General features: G+C 44.1%; 3 protein-coding genes across 4 annotated transcripts in view; all 3 read left to right on the forward strand.

Moving 5' to 3' along the window:
* The window catches only part of LOC139419564 (protein lifeguard 1-like), a 15,417-nt gene extending 13,738 nt beyond the window's left edge, over positions 1–1,679 (forward strand). For both annotated transcript variants that reach the window (XM_071169538.1, XM_071169545.1), the window contains exons 6-7: positions 196–339; positions 759–1,679. In XM_071169538.1, the coding sequence (XP_071025639.1) occupies positions 196–339; positions 759–908 (294 nt within the window). In that variant the 3' untranslated portion in view covers positions 909–1,679. The remainder of the gene's footprint in view (positions 1–195; positions 340–758) is intronic.
* LOC139419008 (uncharacterized) lies at positions 1,017–5,480 on the forward strand. Its single transcript, XM_071168826.1, has 5 exons — positions 1,017–1,183; positions 2,141–2,340; positions 2,942–3,142; positions 3,550–3,674; positions 4,298–5,480. Exons 1-5 carry the CDS (start codon positions 1,017–1,019, stop codon positions 4,508–4,510), a joined length of 906 nt encoding a protein of 301 aa, XP_071024927.1. The 3' UTR covers positions 4,511–5,480.
* Positions 5,481–6,553: 1,073 nt separating this feature from the next.
* On the forward strand, positions 6,554–16,315 carry LOC139378852 (sphingomyelin phosphodiesterase 5-like). The gene is made up of 9 exons (XM_071121406.1): positions 6,554–6,732; positions 7,567–8,856; positions 9,299–9,374; positions 10,689–10,829; positions 11,086–11,175; positions 13,742–13,805; positions 14,834–14,993; positions 15,576–15,942; positions 15,985–16,315. Exons 2-8 carry the CDS (start codon positions 7,678–7,680, stop codon positions 15,684–15,686), a joined length of 1,821 nt encoding a protein of 606 aa, XP_070977507.1. The 5' UTR covers positions 6,554–6,732; positions 7,567–7,677; the 3' UTR covers positions 15,687–15,942; positions 15,985–16,315.
* The last annotated feature ends 231 nt before the right edge of the window (positions 16,316–16,546 follow it).

The raw sequence follows: 16,546 nt of genomic DNA on the forward strand, positions 1-16,546 counted from the left end.
GGTACTGTCCCTGTTTAGTGAGGCTAGTGATGGTACTGTCCCTGTTCAGTGAGGCTAGTGATGGTACTGTCCCTGTTTAGTGAGGCTAGTGATGTTATTATTGTTTGACAGTAAATGAGATTCACCTCATTGGCACCTCATTGGCTAATATGTCCCTTTGCCATTCTTCCTGACCCAACCTCCGGCCCCATACAGACCAAGTATGACTTCACTTCCTGTCACGGTGTGCTGTTGGTCTGTCTGATTGTCCTGTTCCTCTTCGGCTTCCTCTGCATCTTCATCCGCAACAAGATCCTGGAACTGGTCTATGCCTCGCTGGGCGCTCTACTCTTCACATGCGTAAGTTCTTGTCACAAATGCCACCCTATTTTCTTTATAGTGCACTACTTTTGACCATCGTAGTGCACTATTTAGGGAAGGGTGCTATTAGGGATGCATACTAAAATCTCTTTCTTCGGTAATGATCTTGATTATCATAGGTGGTGTCTCTTCCTGTAGAAACTATACTGGCGGTGGTAGTAGGGCAACGATTTAAGTATTCATGCAAGTGCTTTGATTGATGGGCCCTGGCCAAAATAATGCAATATATAGGGAACAGGATGCCATTTGTACACAGACTTAGTCATTATTTTGCGTGTGTTGTCAGACCAAATCAAGACCGTATCTCACTGCACATGTCTTGCTAAATAGAATGAGTAGAATGCTAATTGTAATTGTGATAATAGAATGATCATTGTTTTGAATGTGATTGATTCCAGTTCTTGGCTGTGGACACTCAGCTGCTGCTTGGCAACAAGGAGAATGCCCTGAGTCCAGAGGACTATGTTTTTGCTGCTCTCTCCCTGTACACTGACATCATCAACATCTTCCTCTTCATCCTGTCTATCGTTGGAAGAGCACGGAACTGAGATATTCCTCTAAAGGAACCATTGAAGGATGAAGGAGTCTTTTTACAGGAGTTACCAATCTGTTCCCATATCTAGTACAACACCTGCTACACGTTGTTTTACGTGCCTATGTCTCAGGTGAACACTGCTGTCACCTGTCGTTCTAAACGTGGTTCCCTCTGTGCTTTTAGAGCAGTGGTTCCCAAACTGTGGGGCGTGACCCCCCCCCCCCCCCCTAGCGAACTCAGCCCGGCGTTGAACTTACTCTTGAAAGTTGTAATAGTAGAACGCACAAGGTGACATTTGTAAATTGGGTGGTGCATCATCAGTTCCTCTTGTCAGTCATTACGGACCATGTTTGGGTAACCCTGATCTAGCAGATGCTCTTATCCAGAGAAATGCATTTTTCTATTGTCTTACTATTTTTCTTTGCTAATTTTCGTACTTTTTAACTCTGCATTGTTGGGAAAAGACTCGTAAATAAGCATTTCACGGTGAAGTCTACACCTGTTGTATTACTGTTACAAAACATTTGATTTGACTTAGTCCGTTCATTCAACTTGGCTAACTAAACAACCACACATCACAGTCATAGCAAGTAACTCTGCTTGATAGTACTCCCTCATGTTCATTGTGCTCATTTTTACCACAATCCAGACTGGTTTAAATTGTGTAGTGTGAATAATTAATCATATTTGAATTCAATTTGTTTTGTGATATTTCTGATGTTTGTGAGTCTTTGCAGCTGTATTTGTTGATATTTATTCAATTAAAACTGAATTGTGATCTCTTCTTTTTTCTTGTTTTATCAGTGCTGATGGTTACTGGATGCTGTTAAATTGTTTCTAATAGTGTATGAATCATGATTATGCACTTTGTGATATGATTATTTTTTTTCTAAGCCAAAAGCATGAATGTCAGTTTGTTAATTATATTTTTCCAGACATTTGTGCCTAGTTTTCAGCTTTTCAGTCTGGAGAGAAATGGTGTGAGAAATGATTTCCCCTGATGCAATGCAAATGTTGGGCGTCAAGAATGACGTATAGCCTATCTGTTTAGACATCATAAAGGAGATTCTATAATTATGTTCGATGTGTAATTATGACACCGGTGTCAAGTTAAATCGAACGTTCTGACACCCTATTATGATGCTATTTATAACCTATTTCAGTTGAGGATTTGATTTATAAGACAGGCGGAAAGGGTCCACAAACTTGCGGGTTGTGTCTCAATTGTCTGAACGCCTGAAGTAGGCGCTTGGAGTCGGAGAAGTGTTTCTGGGTGGATATGGATACAGAGGGGGGCGGTGCGTCATTGCGCTTGGAGAATGAGAAACTGCGGTACGAGAATGACGACCTGAAAATAATGCTTGGCCTAATGAAGGAAAACTTTGATCTTAAGTCCAAACTGCAAACCTCCGCTCTAACCAGCGATACTCTCAGGGAATCGACAGGTAACTGTTCAAGTATGGTTTACGCATTGCAATCTCCATCTATGTGGGTGATGGTGGTGCGTGTGCCGCTCTTTGTCACTAGAGGACGTCCAAGACATGTGACACGTCCGGACCGTTAGAATTAATAAACAGGGTTGGAAAAGCTGAAGAATTGGATTTACACTTTACGGCGTGAAATGAAATGTAATTAATCTCAACCCTTTTTACATAAAGACATCTCATAGTGATGTAAAGCAACAACAAAAAACAAACCATTTAAAAACGACATTAAGTTCATGAGTTGATCTAAGGACAAGAGACTGAAGGTTGAGAACGTTCATGGTTCCATTGTTTAGACGCCTGGATAGATATTTTACCTATCGACTAACCAAATCATATGTTATAGCAATCTGTCAGTCGATGACGTGCACGCAGCCATTGGTTGATGCATGCGAGGTCTCAGCAACCCATGGCTTGAGTGAGATCGATCAGCAGAGGGAGGATGTAGTCAAAGGGGAAGGCATCTACATATATTTGCTGATTGTTTTTGCCTGGTGTCTTTTTGTCTCCATTTGTCACCCCTTTTTGCATTTAGAATTGACTCTGGTGTGAATTTCCACAGGCAGGAACACAACTATTCAGTGGCAAGACATCGTGGATGAGGACAGATTCAAACATGAGCTGCATCAATCGCCCAGACATCCTCACAGAACGTCTTCCCCGGTTAACCTGGAGTCCTACACCAAGAGCTGCATGTGCACAGTCCCACGAGAACATGAAGAGACTGCAAGCTGTTCTTACGTCATGTCTCAGAAGGTGAAAGGTGCGTGAAATGGTCGTTTGCTCATTACAATGTTGTGACATGATCCTTAAGAGAAAAATGTTAGTCAGAAATTGAATCACCATTTTGTATCAACTGAGCTGATTATGACAATATTGCAATAGCAGAAGAGAATAGAAAAATATGTATTCAAAACTATTGTATATTGTATAGGTCCCAAATTGCACCCTATTTCCTATATAGTGCATAACTTTTGAGTAGGGCCTATAGGGCTCTGGTCAATAGTAGTGCGCAATATAGGAAACAGGATGCCTTCTGGGATGTTGTTTAGAATAGGAACATTTTGTTAAACTAGCTGTGGATGAATGTTGATGTTGGTGTAATGAGGTCTATTGAAGTAATCCATGCAGATTCAGAGATTGGTTCTGTAATGGTGTTTATTGATTCAGATCCAGAGCGGTTGTTGGGGGAGATAGCCTTCCAGCTGGATCGAAGGATCCTGTCCTATGTGTTCCAGGGCCAGAACAGACTCTATGGGTTCACTGTGCTCAATATACGAGACAAGATCATTCAGGTGTGTGTGTGTGTGTGTGTGTGTGTGTGTGTGTGTGTGTGTGTGTGTGTGTGTGTGTGTGTGTGTGTGTGTGTGTGTGTGTGTGTGTGTGTGTTTGTGTGCGTGCGTGTGTGTGTGTGTGTTGTCCTTTGTACAAAAGGCAGACATTCCAGTTTTTGAATAATAAGAAAGTTGAACAACATTATTCCTTCCTTCTGTCAGCTAAGGGATAATAGACTAGTTGAACAACAGGGTGTGGTTGTGTGCCATGTAGATATTTCAATCATTCACACACAGATGGAAATCAAAGCCTCCCGAACCGGTTTATTCCCAGGTCAAAATGGTTTTCCATTTCCTAAGAAGTTCATTCCAAATCTGTTCTAAACAAATGTGTAAGAGAGAGTTGGATAATGACATCTACAGTATAACTGGATTAGAAACTCTACAGGCTAATCCCTCACTCCCATGAGACTGCTTGCGTCCCAAATGGAACCCTCTAAACTATATAGTGCACTACTTTTGACTGTGTGTCTGTCCCAAATGGCACCCTATTCCAAATGGAGCCCTATATGGGCTCTGGTCTAAAGTAGTGCACTCTATTGGAAATAGGGTGCCATATGAGACTCACAATCCCTTTTCCTCAGGTGTCCACACACCCTCTGACGGGGAAGGTGGACGAGGGCTACAGGCTCCAGCTGTCCCAGCGCTACACTGAGCTGATGGCCAAGCTGAAGCAGCTAGGCTATAGTATGACTCTCCACCCCCCCTTCACAGAGTTCATCATCAACACCTACGGAATCCTGAAGCAGAGGGCTGACTCATACAGCACCCGGGAGCTGGGATACAACAGGTGGTGATGTAGTCCCTTCAGGGTACCAGCTCGGCTGTGATGTCAGCTCAGCTTCCCTGCCATCAGGTTGGAGGTGTCAGACAATTACTGTAAAGGCTGCACTGCACGCTTCAGGAGGAGTTTCATCCCGGGGGGGGGGGGTTTATCACCATGAATCATTAACAATTCTATGAAGCTTCCTCCTATATGTGCAGGTGTGGGGGGGGGGGGCTGTTTACTGTTGTTTGTTTGCTGCCATGTTACAATGTGGTTTATGTAATGTGTGGTTTGTGTATGTAATGTGTGGTTTGTGTATGTAATGTGTGGTTTGTGTATGTAATGTGTGAGCTGTAGTAGGATTTTCCTCTTGTAGGACAATAAACAACAGTCTAATCTCAACAGCCCGGACTTCCTCAGGAGAGTAGTTATCAACGCAGCCCCCTCCAAACTGCTGAAGGATCTCCTGCTGCTGTTCAGTTGCCTCTCTTTCATGGCCAGGCAGGACGGCAAGCCCCTCTTCCTCTGGTAGACGGGCTGGGAACAGCTCTGGTCCAGGGTGTTACGTGCAGCTTGCTGATTCTGAGTCTTTTATAAACGCTTCGGACCAGAGCTAGACTGAGACAGCCACTGACACCACCTCCCTCCACAGCAGAGCAGTCGTCTGTGGAGAGTCAAGGTTTTACACTATAAACAAATGACTCAAACCCAGCTCTTAACGTGTCTAAGCTTTTATTGCTTTGGAGACAAGCGCTAGTTTAGTGGCTAGTGATACATGTATTACCTGCCATTATATTTCCATATTTAAATGACAGACATGGAAAACCTGGACAGAATAAATACTTCCAGAGCTCTTTGGGCCATTTAAAATGCATTTCAACAAAGAAAAAGCAGCCTGTTTAAGTCACACGACTCATTTTCATTTACACTGAACAAAGTTTAAACAACATGTCAAATATTTGTCCCATGGTTCATGAGCTGAAATAAAAAAATCCCAGACATTTGTCATACACACAAAAAGCTTATTTCTCTCAAATTTTGTGTACAAATTTAGTTTACATCCCTGTTAGTGAGCATTTATCCTTTGCCAAGATAATCCAGTCATATCAAGAAGCTGATTAAACCGCATGATCATTACACAGGTCCACCTTGTGCTGGGGACAATAAAAGGCCACTTTAAAATGAGCAGTTTTATCACACAACACAATGCCATAGATGTCTCCAGTTTTAAAATGAGCAGTTTTATCACACAACACAATGCCATAGATGTCTCCAGTTTTAAAATGAGCAGTTTTATCACACAACACAATGCCATAGATGTCTCCAGTTTTAAAATGAGCAGTTTTATCACACAACACAATGCCATAGATGTCTCCAGTTTTAAAATGAGCAGTTTTATCACACAACAACAATGCCATAGATGTCTCCAGTTTTGAGACATGGTGACTGCAGGAATGAACCACCAGAGCTGTTGCCAGAGACATGAATGTTCATTTCTCTGCCATAAGCTGCCTCCAATGTCATTTGACAGTATTTGCCAGTACATCCAACCGGCCTCACAACCACAGACTATGTGTAACCACACCGGCCCATCCACATCCAGCTTCTTCACCTGCAGGATCGTCTGGATGCTGGGTGCTGAGGAGTATTTCTGTCTGTCTTAAAGACATTTTGTGGGGAAAAACTCATTCTGATTGGCTGGGCTTTGCTCCCCAGTGGGTGGGCCTGGCTGCCAAGGGTGTGGGCCTATACCCTCCAAGGCCCACCCATAGCTGCACCCTGTCCAGTCATGTGAAATCCATACATTAGGGCCTAATTTATTTATTTCAGTTGACTGATTTTCTAATATGAACAGTAACTCAGTAAAGTCTTTGAAATTGTTGCCTTTCAATATCGTAACGAACCTGGGTTTGTAAGCGCGAATCCGCGCTTAATAACCCCATATACCTATAAACCCTTATACTGTTCGTATAAGGAAATATGTTCAACTCATTTGCCATTTCAGACGAGCACGCACACGGTGGGAAATAAGCGGCATGCACGCGCAAACTGTCTAGACTGGAGTTGGCTGCTCCCCGCGCGGGACAAGTCTTACACTGGTCGCTGGAATCCTTGTCTTCTGTTTTATACAGGAATATTGAATGAAAAATATCCACAGCATGATGAGGCCAACTTAGCAGTAGCCATGCTTACATGTATTTAGACGGATAGATTCACATTTTATGAAGGAAGTGGACTCTTCTATACAGACAGGTAAGAATAAAGGTGCATAGCTCATGTTAACGTTTGCTAACCAGATAACCTATTTTTAGCTAGCTAGTGGCTAACATTAGTCCACGAACGTGTGGCTATGTAAACGTGTAAGACAAAATTGTCTTGTTCATGAATGATACATTGTGCATGTGAGCACCTGCTACCTAGCCCAAATTAGTGAACATTTTCAAACTGGTTGAATTAGCCAGGTAACGTTAGTGCTCCAAGTTAACGTTAGCTGGCTAGCTAGCTAACCACGCCACGTCAGAGAACAGCATTTGGGGCGAGTCGATCATTTCACACACAACGAAAACTTGAGACACAATCGATATCACATTCATTCATGACCGATGTTGGTTGGCATGACAGTGTCAGCAGAAATTGTCGGAAAGTGTGGGTCTTTTTGGATACTTTTTGTGGACTATTTTGAACATTGCATCGACCACTAGTTTTACACACTACACATCTGTTGCTATAGCGATTAGTGAATTCGTGCAGATGGTGACGTCTGGATTAACAGTAGTTTGGGTAAAATACCCGTATATTCTTCTCCTCTTGCCCTCCTTTCCAACAATGTCTGTCTGTCTATCCACCAACCCAGCCCTTCATGTGCGCGCAGCCCAGTAAGCCAATGTAATCTGCCTTTCTACTCCAATTGATCCCGTGTACTATGACGCACCAGCTGTCGCCCAGCCCCATTGGGTTGATTCTGGTTTCCCTGACAACCATGCAACTTCAAGCACTATTGATTTACCTCACTAGTCGAACCAGGAAAGGTCTGAAAACACCCTCTACATGTCCTGTCTGTGTGTTGTCTTCTACGTTTACTTCCAGTAGATTGCAGAGTCTCAGTCAGATGGTGAATAACCAGAGTGAGGTGAGCAGCTGGGAGCCCTGATGCCTGATCTCCCTATTTGTGTCCAGAGGTGACTGAAGGAGGGAGGCATGTCTCTGCGGGAGTCCCCATTCCCCAACAGCTTTGTGGAGGGCCTCCATGCAGTGAGCTGGGGTCTCATCCTGCCCTGCTTCTGGTTCCTGGACCGCCTCATTGCCGTCTGCATGTCCACCAGCCTGGAACGCACCCAGCGGCACGAGCAGGAGTGTTACCTTCACCCTCTCAAGGTGTTCTTCGGCTTCATCCTCTTCCTCGCCCTCTTCCTGGTCACGGCTCCCCTGGCCTTCCTGGGGTTCCTGCTTTGGGCTCCCCTCCAGGCCGCCCGAAGGCCCTTCTCCTACCACCAGGAGCCACCGTCGAGGCCAGCACCAGCCGAGGAGGGGGAGAGGAACCTGGGCTTTGAGGCAGGGGCCAACAAGGCCACTTTTGGTTTTGCTACTGCCAACCTGTGCCTATTGCCGGACGGCATCGCACGCTTCAACAACCTGGGGCACACGCAGCGCCGTGCCACCGCCATCGGCCGGAGCATCGTGCAGGGCGTGAACCGGCCACACATCCGCATCTTTGTGGACTCTCCCAGTAGCTGTGGCACCCTCAGCCCCTCCAGTAGCCTGCTCCCCGGCCCCTCCACCACCAGCCCTGCCTCATACGGCGCTACAGACCCAGCCTGCCAGCCACCACCCCAGGCTCATTCAGACGAGGACCAAGCTGACGGAGCGGTCCCAACAACGACACCCCCCAAACCCAGTGACTCAAACTATGTGGTGTACGTGCCCTGTGACGACACTGAGGAGTCTTCCCATTCTCCCGCCCCCGTCATCAACACCAACTACAACTCCAACCAGCAGGACCGGAAGGGCCACAGGAACCCTCCGCGGGCCCTACTCACTCAGGGGGTCGCCCAGCGCGGTCAGGCTGGGCCAGACGACGTGCCCTGGGAGGTGTCTTCTCTCTTCCCGGCCAACGTGGACATCCTGTGTCTGGAGGAGGTGTTTGACAAGAGGGCAGCTGTGAAGCTGACCAACACCCTGGGGCCCCTGTTCAACCACATACTGTATGATGTAGGGGTGTACGCCTGCCAGCCTCCCGGCAGCTGCTCCTCCTTTAAGTTCTTCAACAGCGGCCTGTTCCTGGCCAGCCGTTACCCAGTGCTGGAGGCCCAGTACCACTGCTTCCCTAACGCCCGGGGGGAGGATGCCCTGGCTGCTAAAGGCCTGCTCTCTGCCAAGGTACCAGTCACCACAGAGATCCTATTACACTACTAGAGAGGATGAAGTCAATAGGCTGATATTGGCAGCCATTTTGATTAGATTAAGGAGAAATACAGTTCTAATTTGTAATTCTATGCCACTCACTGTCATTATAGCTCTTGTCTTTCTCACCTCTCGCCTGCACTTTGGGTTTTTTTCTGCTTAAAATAGCTGTGATATGTGGTTGTTTTTTTCCTACTAACTTTAGTTGAAAGCACTGACTAAGTCTCTCTGGAGAAGAGTGTCTGGTAAATGTAGTGTCATCTGGTTGCCATTAACGCTCCTACTGTATTGAGTTACTGTTGTCAGTTATTGTAATGATAACGGCCGCTCCATTTTACCATGGGTTAAACAATAACATCATCAACAAGAAGGCAGTTCATACCCAGTAGGTGAAGTAATGGATTGTGGGTGTTCCCAGGTGCTAGTTGGCCAGAATCAGAAAGAGAAGAAGCTGGTTGGATATTTTAACTGCACACACCTCCATGCACCTGAAGGCAAGTCATCTTCATTCATTATTTTAAAACTTAATCCAAAATGGCCTCCTCTTCTCTATTTACAGCACAACTTCTCACATAGCTCATTGTAATTGAGCTACTACTGTACATTGCATTGTAGTTACACTGTTAATGCACCCTGAGGAAGGCACAGTGATGCCGAAACGTTGGTAAATACACATTAAATTGCTGGGAGATTATACAGGGAGTGTGTGACTTTCTTTATTTTGATAGTTTTATCATTTATTTGTCGTTAGTCAGCACCTCCACACAAACTATTATTCTGGCTGTACGCCAGCTCATGTTGTTTTATCATTTATTTGTCGTTAGTCAGCACCTCCACACAAACTATTATTCTGGCTGTGCACCAGCTCATGTTGTTTTATCTACACTGTTTATGCACACCACACATTTATATACTGGAATCCTGACATAGCGCACTGTAATATACAGTATCTACTGCTGTACATATCTCTCTTAGTATATATTTTTGGTGTGTGTGTATATGTGCACAGATTGCGTTTTGTTTTATGATAGTGTTGTGTTTAGGTTCTGAACAGACAGAGTAAAAACTGAAACGGACGACTAGAGAAAAGCTCAAGCCACGTTTATTCAACCCACTGGGTGCCTCCGCTGCAAGCACAACATACAAGTACATATCTATACCTTCTGACTAGGAGTCACCTCCTTTTATGACTGAGATAAAAACAATCCGTCTCTGTTGCTAGGCAGGAACTAAACCTGTTCCTCTTACTGGTGTTGTCATGGCCCTGCATGAGTCTAGAACCTTCATTAGAGCGTGGAAGTGTGTGAGAGAGGACTGTAGTTAGCTCGTCTCCAGAGATGTATTTTCTCTTCAACTGTTCACCCTTATTGAGTTGAGTTCCACATCCCTCCTGGTCCTAGTTCCACAGCAACTTCCTTAGAAATATTACTATTCAGCAATAACATCCATAAACAAAGTTCCTATTCTTCCTTCGTTGACCCCTAACATACAGGTCTTTTATACATGTCAAGGTAATCAATAAGGTCTAATATGGTGACAGGAATAAGTATATTTCAAGCCAGAATCTGACCGTTAATTGGTTTGTTTCTTACATTTGTTTTGTTATTTGTGTACTTGTTTGACATTTGACTGCCCTGTTAAAAGCTAGTAGCACAAGCATTTCACTGCACCTGCTGTAACATCTGCTTAACCCTGTACGTGACCAATACACTTTGATTTAGGACGCAGTAATTATCTGTCCAGCACCAGTCTCTCTCTGCTTGTATTGTAGTGGTTGAGATAACTGTGTCCTGTGATTGGCTGAGCAGGTGAAGGGGAGATCCGCTGTGAGCAGCTCAACATGCTCACCAAGTGGATCCAGGAGTTCCAGGTGACCAATAGCAAGCCTGATGAGGTGGTCGTGTTTGACGTGCTTTCTGGGGATTTCAACTTCGACAACTGCTCACCTGGTACGGCTGCGTCCCCAAATTGAATCCTATTCTCTATAAAGTGCACTACTTTTGATGAGAACCCTATGGGCCTTGGTCAAATGTAGTACACTATATAGGGAATAGGGTGTCATTTTTGGATATCTTTCTGTCTATGTACAGAGTACATTGGCTCTGCATGCAGTTTGTCTTCTATAAATGGGTATCTGTGTGGGCTTGATGTCGTGCAACCGGTTTCCACATTGTTCCATGTTTCTGCGTGTTTGTCCTTGGTCAGATGACAGTCTAGAACAGAAGCACAGTCTGTTTGAGGAGTACAGAGACCCCTGCAGGGCCGGGCCGGGCCAGGAGAAGCCCTGGGTCATTGGTGAGTTGGACTGTTGCACTATCTTTATACTGCGTCCCAAATGGCATCCTATTCCCTATACAGTGGTACTACATTTGACCAGGGCCCATAGGTAAGTAGTGTACTATTTAGAAATTGGGTGCCATTTGGGATACATAGCTGACATACAGGCCTACAAGTCATTAGGAACAATCAAACATTTCTTGATGTCTTGTGCACATTTATGTGACATGAATAATGTTTTTAACCTCTTGTATAGTCAGTCTCCTCTACAGGCCCCAGCTCCATGTTTATCTATATTGTGACATGAATAATGTGTTGAACCTCTTGTATAGTCAGTCTCCTCTACAGGCCCCAGCTCATGTTTAACTATATTGTGACATGAATAATGTTTTTAACCTCTTGTATAGTCAGTCTCCTGTACAGGCCCCAGCCCATGTTTAACTATATTGTGACATGAATAATGTTTTTCACCTCTTGTATGGTCAGTCTCCTGTACAGGCCCCAGCTCCATGTTTAACTATATTGTGACATGAATAATGTGTTGAACCTCTTGTATAGTCAGTCTCCTGTACAGGCCCCAGCCCATGTTTAACTATATTGTGACATGAATAATGTGTTGAACCTCTTGTATAGTCAGTCTCCTGTACAGGCCCCAGCTCCATGTTTAACTATATTGTGACATGAATAATGTTTTTCACCTCTTGTATGGTCAGTCTCCTGTACAGGCCCCAGCTCCATGTTTAACTATATTGTGACATGAATAATGTTTTGAACCTCTTGTATAGTCAGTCTCCTGTACAGGCCCCAGCCCATGTTTAACTATATTGTGACATGAATAATGTTTTTCACCTCTTGTATGGTCAGTCTCCTGTACAGGCCCCAGCTCCATGTTTAACTATATTGTGACATGAATAATGTGTTGAACCTCTTGTATAGTCAGTCTCCTGTACAGGCCCCAGCTCCATGTTTAACTATATTGTGACATTAATAATGTTTTGAACCTCTTGTATAGTCAGTCTCCTGTACAGGCCCCAGCCCATGTTTAACTATATTGTGACATGAATAATGTGTTGAACCTCTTGTATAGTCAGTCTCCTGTACAGGCCCCAGCTCATGTTTAACTATATTGTGACATGAATAATGTTTTGAACCTCTTGTATAGTCAGTCTCCTGTACAGGCCCCAGCCCATGTTTAACTATATTGTGACATGAATAATGTGTTGAACCTCTTGTATAGTCAGTCTCCTGTACAGGCCCCAGCCCATGTTTAACTATATTGTGACATGAATAATGTGTTGAACCTCTTGTATAGTCAGTCTCCTGTACAGGCCCCAGCTCCATGTTTAACTATATTGTGACATGAATAATGTTTTGAACCTCTTGTATAGTCAGTCTCCTGTACAGGCCCCAGCTCCATGTTTAACTATATTGTGACATGAATAATGTTTTTAACCTCTTGTATAGTCAGTCTCCTGTACAGGCCCCAGCTCCATGTTTATCTATATTGTGACATGAATAATGTGTTGAACCTCTTGTATAGTCAGTCTCCTGTACAGGCCCCAGCCCATGTTTAACTATATTGTGACATGAATAATGTTTTGAACCTCTTGTATAGTCAGTCTCCTGTACAGGCCCCAGCCCATGTTTAACTATATTGTGACATGAATAATGTGTTGAACCTCTTGTATAGTCAGTCTCCTGTACAGGCCCCAGCCCATGTTTAACTATATTGTGACATGAATAATGTTTTGAACCTCTTGTATAGTCAGTCTCCTGTACAGGCCCCAGCCCATGTTTAACTATATTGTGACATGAATAATGTTTTGAACCTCTTGTATAGTCAGTCTCCTGTACAGGCCCCAGCTCATGTTTAACTATATTGTGACATGAATAATGTTTTGAACCTCTTGTATAGTCAGTCTCCTGTACAGGCCCCAGCCCATGTTTAACTATATTGTGACATGAATAATGTGTTGAACCTCTTGTATAGTCAGTCTCCTGTACAGGCCCCAGCCCATGTTTAACTATATTGTGACATGAATAATGTGTTGAACCTCTTGTATAGTCAGTCTCCTCTACAGGCCCCAGCTCATGTTTATCTATATTGTGACATGAATAATGTTTTGAACCTCTTGTATAGTCAGTCTCCTCTACAGGCCCCAGCTCATGTTTAACTATATTGTGACATGAATAATGTTTTGAACCTCTTGTATAGTCAGTCTCCTGTACAGGCCCCAGCCCATGTTTAACTATATTGTGACATGAATAATGTTTTGAACCTCTTGTATAGTCAGTCTCCTGTACAGGCCCCAGCCCATGTTTAACTATATTGTGACATGAATAATGTTTTGAACCTCTTGTATAGTCAGTCTCCTCTACAGGCCCCAGCCCATGTTTAACTATATTGTGACATGAATAATGTTTTGAACCTCTTGTATAGTCAGTCTCCTCTACAGGCCCCAGCCCATGTTTAACTATATTGTCTGTTGTTTTATGTCTTGTAAGGAGTTTATTTGATATTTTTTATTTCCAAGGCACATCTGTGGAAATGGACAAAAATGTTTTCTTATGTTATATCGTTCAGGCACTTTGCTGGAACAGCCTACTCTGTATCATGAGGATGTAAGGACCCCAGAGAATCTTCAAAGGTATGCTATCCCTCAGACTGCATTCACTGGATGTAGTCAATGGGCCCTGGTCAAAACAACGTAGTGCACTACAACACATTGAAACCACTGGCCACTTTAATCATTGAAACCACTGGCCACTTTAATCATTGAAACCACTAGTCACTTTAATCATTGAAACCACTAGTCACTTTAATCATTGAAACCACTGGCCACTTTAATCATTGAAACCACTAGTCACTTTAATCATTGAAACCACTGGCCACTTTAATCATTGAAACCACTAGTCACTTTAATCATTGAAACCACTAGCCACTTTAATCATTGAAACCACTGGCCACTTTAATCATTGAAACCACTGGCCACTTTGATCATTGAAACCACTGGCCACTTTAATCATTGAAACCACTAGCCACTTTAATCATTGAAACCACTAGCCACTTTAATCATTGAAACCACTGGCCACTTTGATCATTGAAACCACTAGTCACTTTAATCATTGAAACCACTGGCCACTTTAATCATTGAAACCACTAGTCACTTTAATCATTGAAACCACTGGCCACTTTAATCATTGAAACCACTAGCCACTTTGATCATTGAAACCACTAGTCACTTTGATCATTGAAACCACTGGCCACTTTAATCATTGAAACCACTGGCCACTTTAATCATTGAAACCACTGGCCACTTTAATCATTGAAACCACTAGCCACTTTGATCATTGAAACCACTAGCCACTTTGATCATTGAAACCACTAGTCACTTGAATAATGTTTTCATCTTTATATACTGTATTCTATTCTACTGTATCTTAGTCTGTCGCTCTGACATTGCTCGTCCAACTAGATATATTTTTAATTCCATTCCTTTACTTTGTGTATGTTAGATACTACTGCACTGTTAGAGCTAGAAACACAAGCATTTCGCTACACCCGCAATAACATCTGCTAAACACGCGTATGTGACCAATAAAATCTGATTTGATATGGAATAAGGTGTCATTTGGGACATGTCCTACGTTCCCCTGATCCCTTCCCTGTCTCTAGGACCCTGGAGAGAGAGGAGTTGAGGAAACAGTACATCTCCTCTCCTGTGGCCCTGGAAGGCTGTCCCATGGTCTACCCTGAGTTGGGTCAGCCTTGGGTGGGGCGCCGCATCGACTACATCCTCTACAGAGAGAGCTCCATCTCCAAGCACTGCCGAACTGTAGGTGTTTCCATACTTTTCCCCTCTCTGGTTCGCTAGCATGAGCTAGCTATCAGATACCTGCCATCTCATTCAGCTGTATAGAAGAGTCCACTTCCTTCATGTTCTCCTCTCCACACTCCTGACCTCCACCTGTGTTATTGAAATGATTGCTTGGAACACCACGAGGATGTGTTCTAGGAAAGACAACAGTGTGTGTCTGGCTGGCTGGCTGCAGGCGTCACAACAGCGTGTGTCTGGCTGGCTGGCTGCAGGCGTCACAACAGCGTGGGTCTGGCTGGCTGGCTGCAGGCGTCACAACAGCGTGGGTCTGGCTGGCTGGCTGCAGGCGTCACAACAGCGTGGGTCTGGCTGGCTGGCTGCAGGCGTCACAACAGCGTGGGTCTGGCTGGCTGGCTGCAGGCGTCACAACAGCGTGGGTCTGGCTGGCTGGCTGCAGGCGTCACAACAGCGTGGGTCTGGCTGGCTGGCTGCAGGCGTCACAACAGCGTGGGTCTGGCTGGCTGGCTGCATGCGTCACAACAGCGTGTGGGTCTATTATTAATTCTGGTGTTATTGCATCCTTTTCTTTCTCTCCTATAGGAAATTGAGGAGTTCACCTTTGTGACCCAGCTTGCTGGCCTCACCGACCACATTCCAGTGGGCCTGAGGCTCAATGTGTTCCTGGACTCAGACACTGCCCAGTCCGAATGAGTGACAACCCAAGCCTGAATCCATTTGGGGAGAAGGGAAAGATATGTACTTCATTCCAAATGGCACACTATTCCCTATATAGTGCACTACTTTTGACCAAAGTCCTATTGGGTGCCATTTGGGATGCAGGCATCTACTATGCACCACACACACCACACGGGTACAACAATTACAAAGTAAACAGACCAATGAAAAATGCCAAGGGGTTATGTTGGGGGTGAGCTGGCCTGTATCCTCAATCAGAGAGATGGAATGGGCATCCCAAATGGCACCCTATTCCCTATCTAGAGATGGTAAGGCATCCCAAATGACTCCCTATATAGTGCACTACATTTGTCAGAGCCCTATGGGGAATACGGTACAGTTTTGGACAATACCATTGTCTGGTGGCTGCTGGATTAAAAGCGATATTGATTTGCTGGTGCTGCATACAGAGACCAAATCTAAGCTGAATAATGACATGACTCACTGAGTAATATGTGGGCCTTTTCAGGTCAGGGGCATTGGTAACTCACTTTTATACAGTCAATCTTACTTTTGGTAAGTTGTTGGTACTGAAAATATTTTATATTTTTTCACTCTGATTTCACGATGATGCCTGTGGAAAATAAACGATCTCACTGAAATGCACCAAATGTTTGAGTCTCTTACTGATTACAAGGGTGGTAAAAACATATTTGAAGAATATTAGCTGTGTGGATGGGGAGGTGAAACAGATTAAACCAAAAACAGTAACCCAGTTTGATAAATATGGATGCATTCTGAAACCTTTACAAGAAGTTGATTGTATGGCTTTAGAGAGCGATTTAAATATGTTTTATAGCTGAAACGAGCGCAATATTATTTGTTTCGCTTCTTCA

The sequence above is a fragment of the Oncorhynchus clarkii genome, chromosome 2, assembly GCF_045791955.1.
Source record: "Oncorhynchus clarkii lewisi isolate Uvic-CL-2024 chromosome 2, UVic_Ocla_1.0, whole genome shotgun sequence".
Classification (NCBI taxonomy): Eukaryota; Metazoa; Chordata; class Actinopteri; order Salmoniformes; family Salmonidae; genus Oncorhynchus; species Oncorhynchus clarkii.

Excerpts from the sequence above, each read along its gene's own strand:
- LOC139419008 (XM_071168826.1), top strand. The coding sequence starts at position 1,017 with ATGTCTCAGGTGAACACTGCTGTCACCTGTCGTTCTAAACGTGGTTCC. Across the intron at positions 2,341-2,941 it reads TACTCTCAGGGAATCGACAG|GCAGGAACACAACTATTCAG; the intron begins GTAACTGTTCAA and ends GAATTTCCACAG. Across the intron at positions 3,143-3,549 it reads CATGTCTCAGAAGGTGAAAG|ATCCAGAGCGGTTGTTGGGG; the intron begins GTGCGTGAAATG and ends TTATTGATTCAG.
- LOC139378852 (XM_071121406.1), top strand. The coding sequence starts at position 7,678 with ATGTCTCTGCGGGAGTCCCCATTCCCCAACAGCTTTGTGGAGGGCCTC. Across the intron at positions 9,375-10,688 it reads ACACCTCCATGCACCTGAAG|GTGAAGGGGAGATCCGCTGT; the intron begins GCAAGTCATCTT and ends TTGGCTGAGCAG. Across the intron at positions 14,994-15,575 it reads TCTCCAAGCACTGCCGAACT|GAAATTGAGGAGTTCACCTT; the intron begins GTAGGTGTTTCC and ends TCTCTCCTATAG.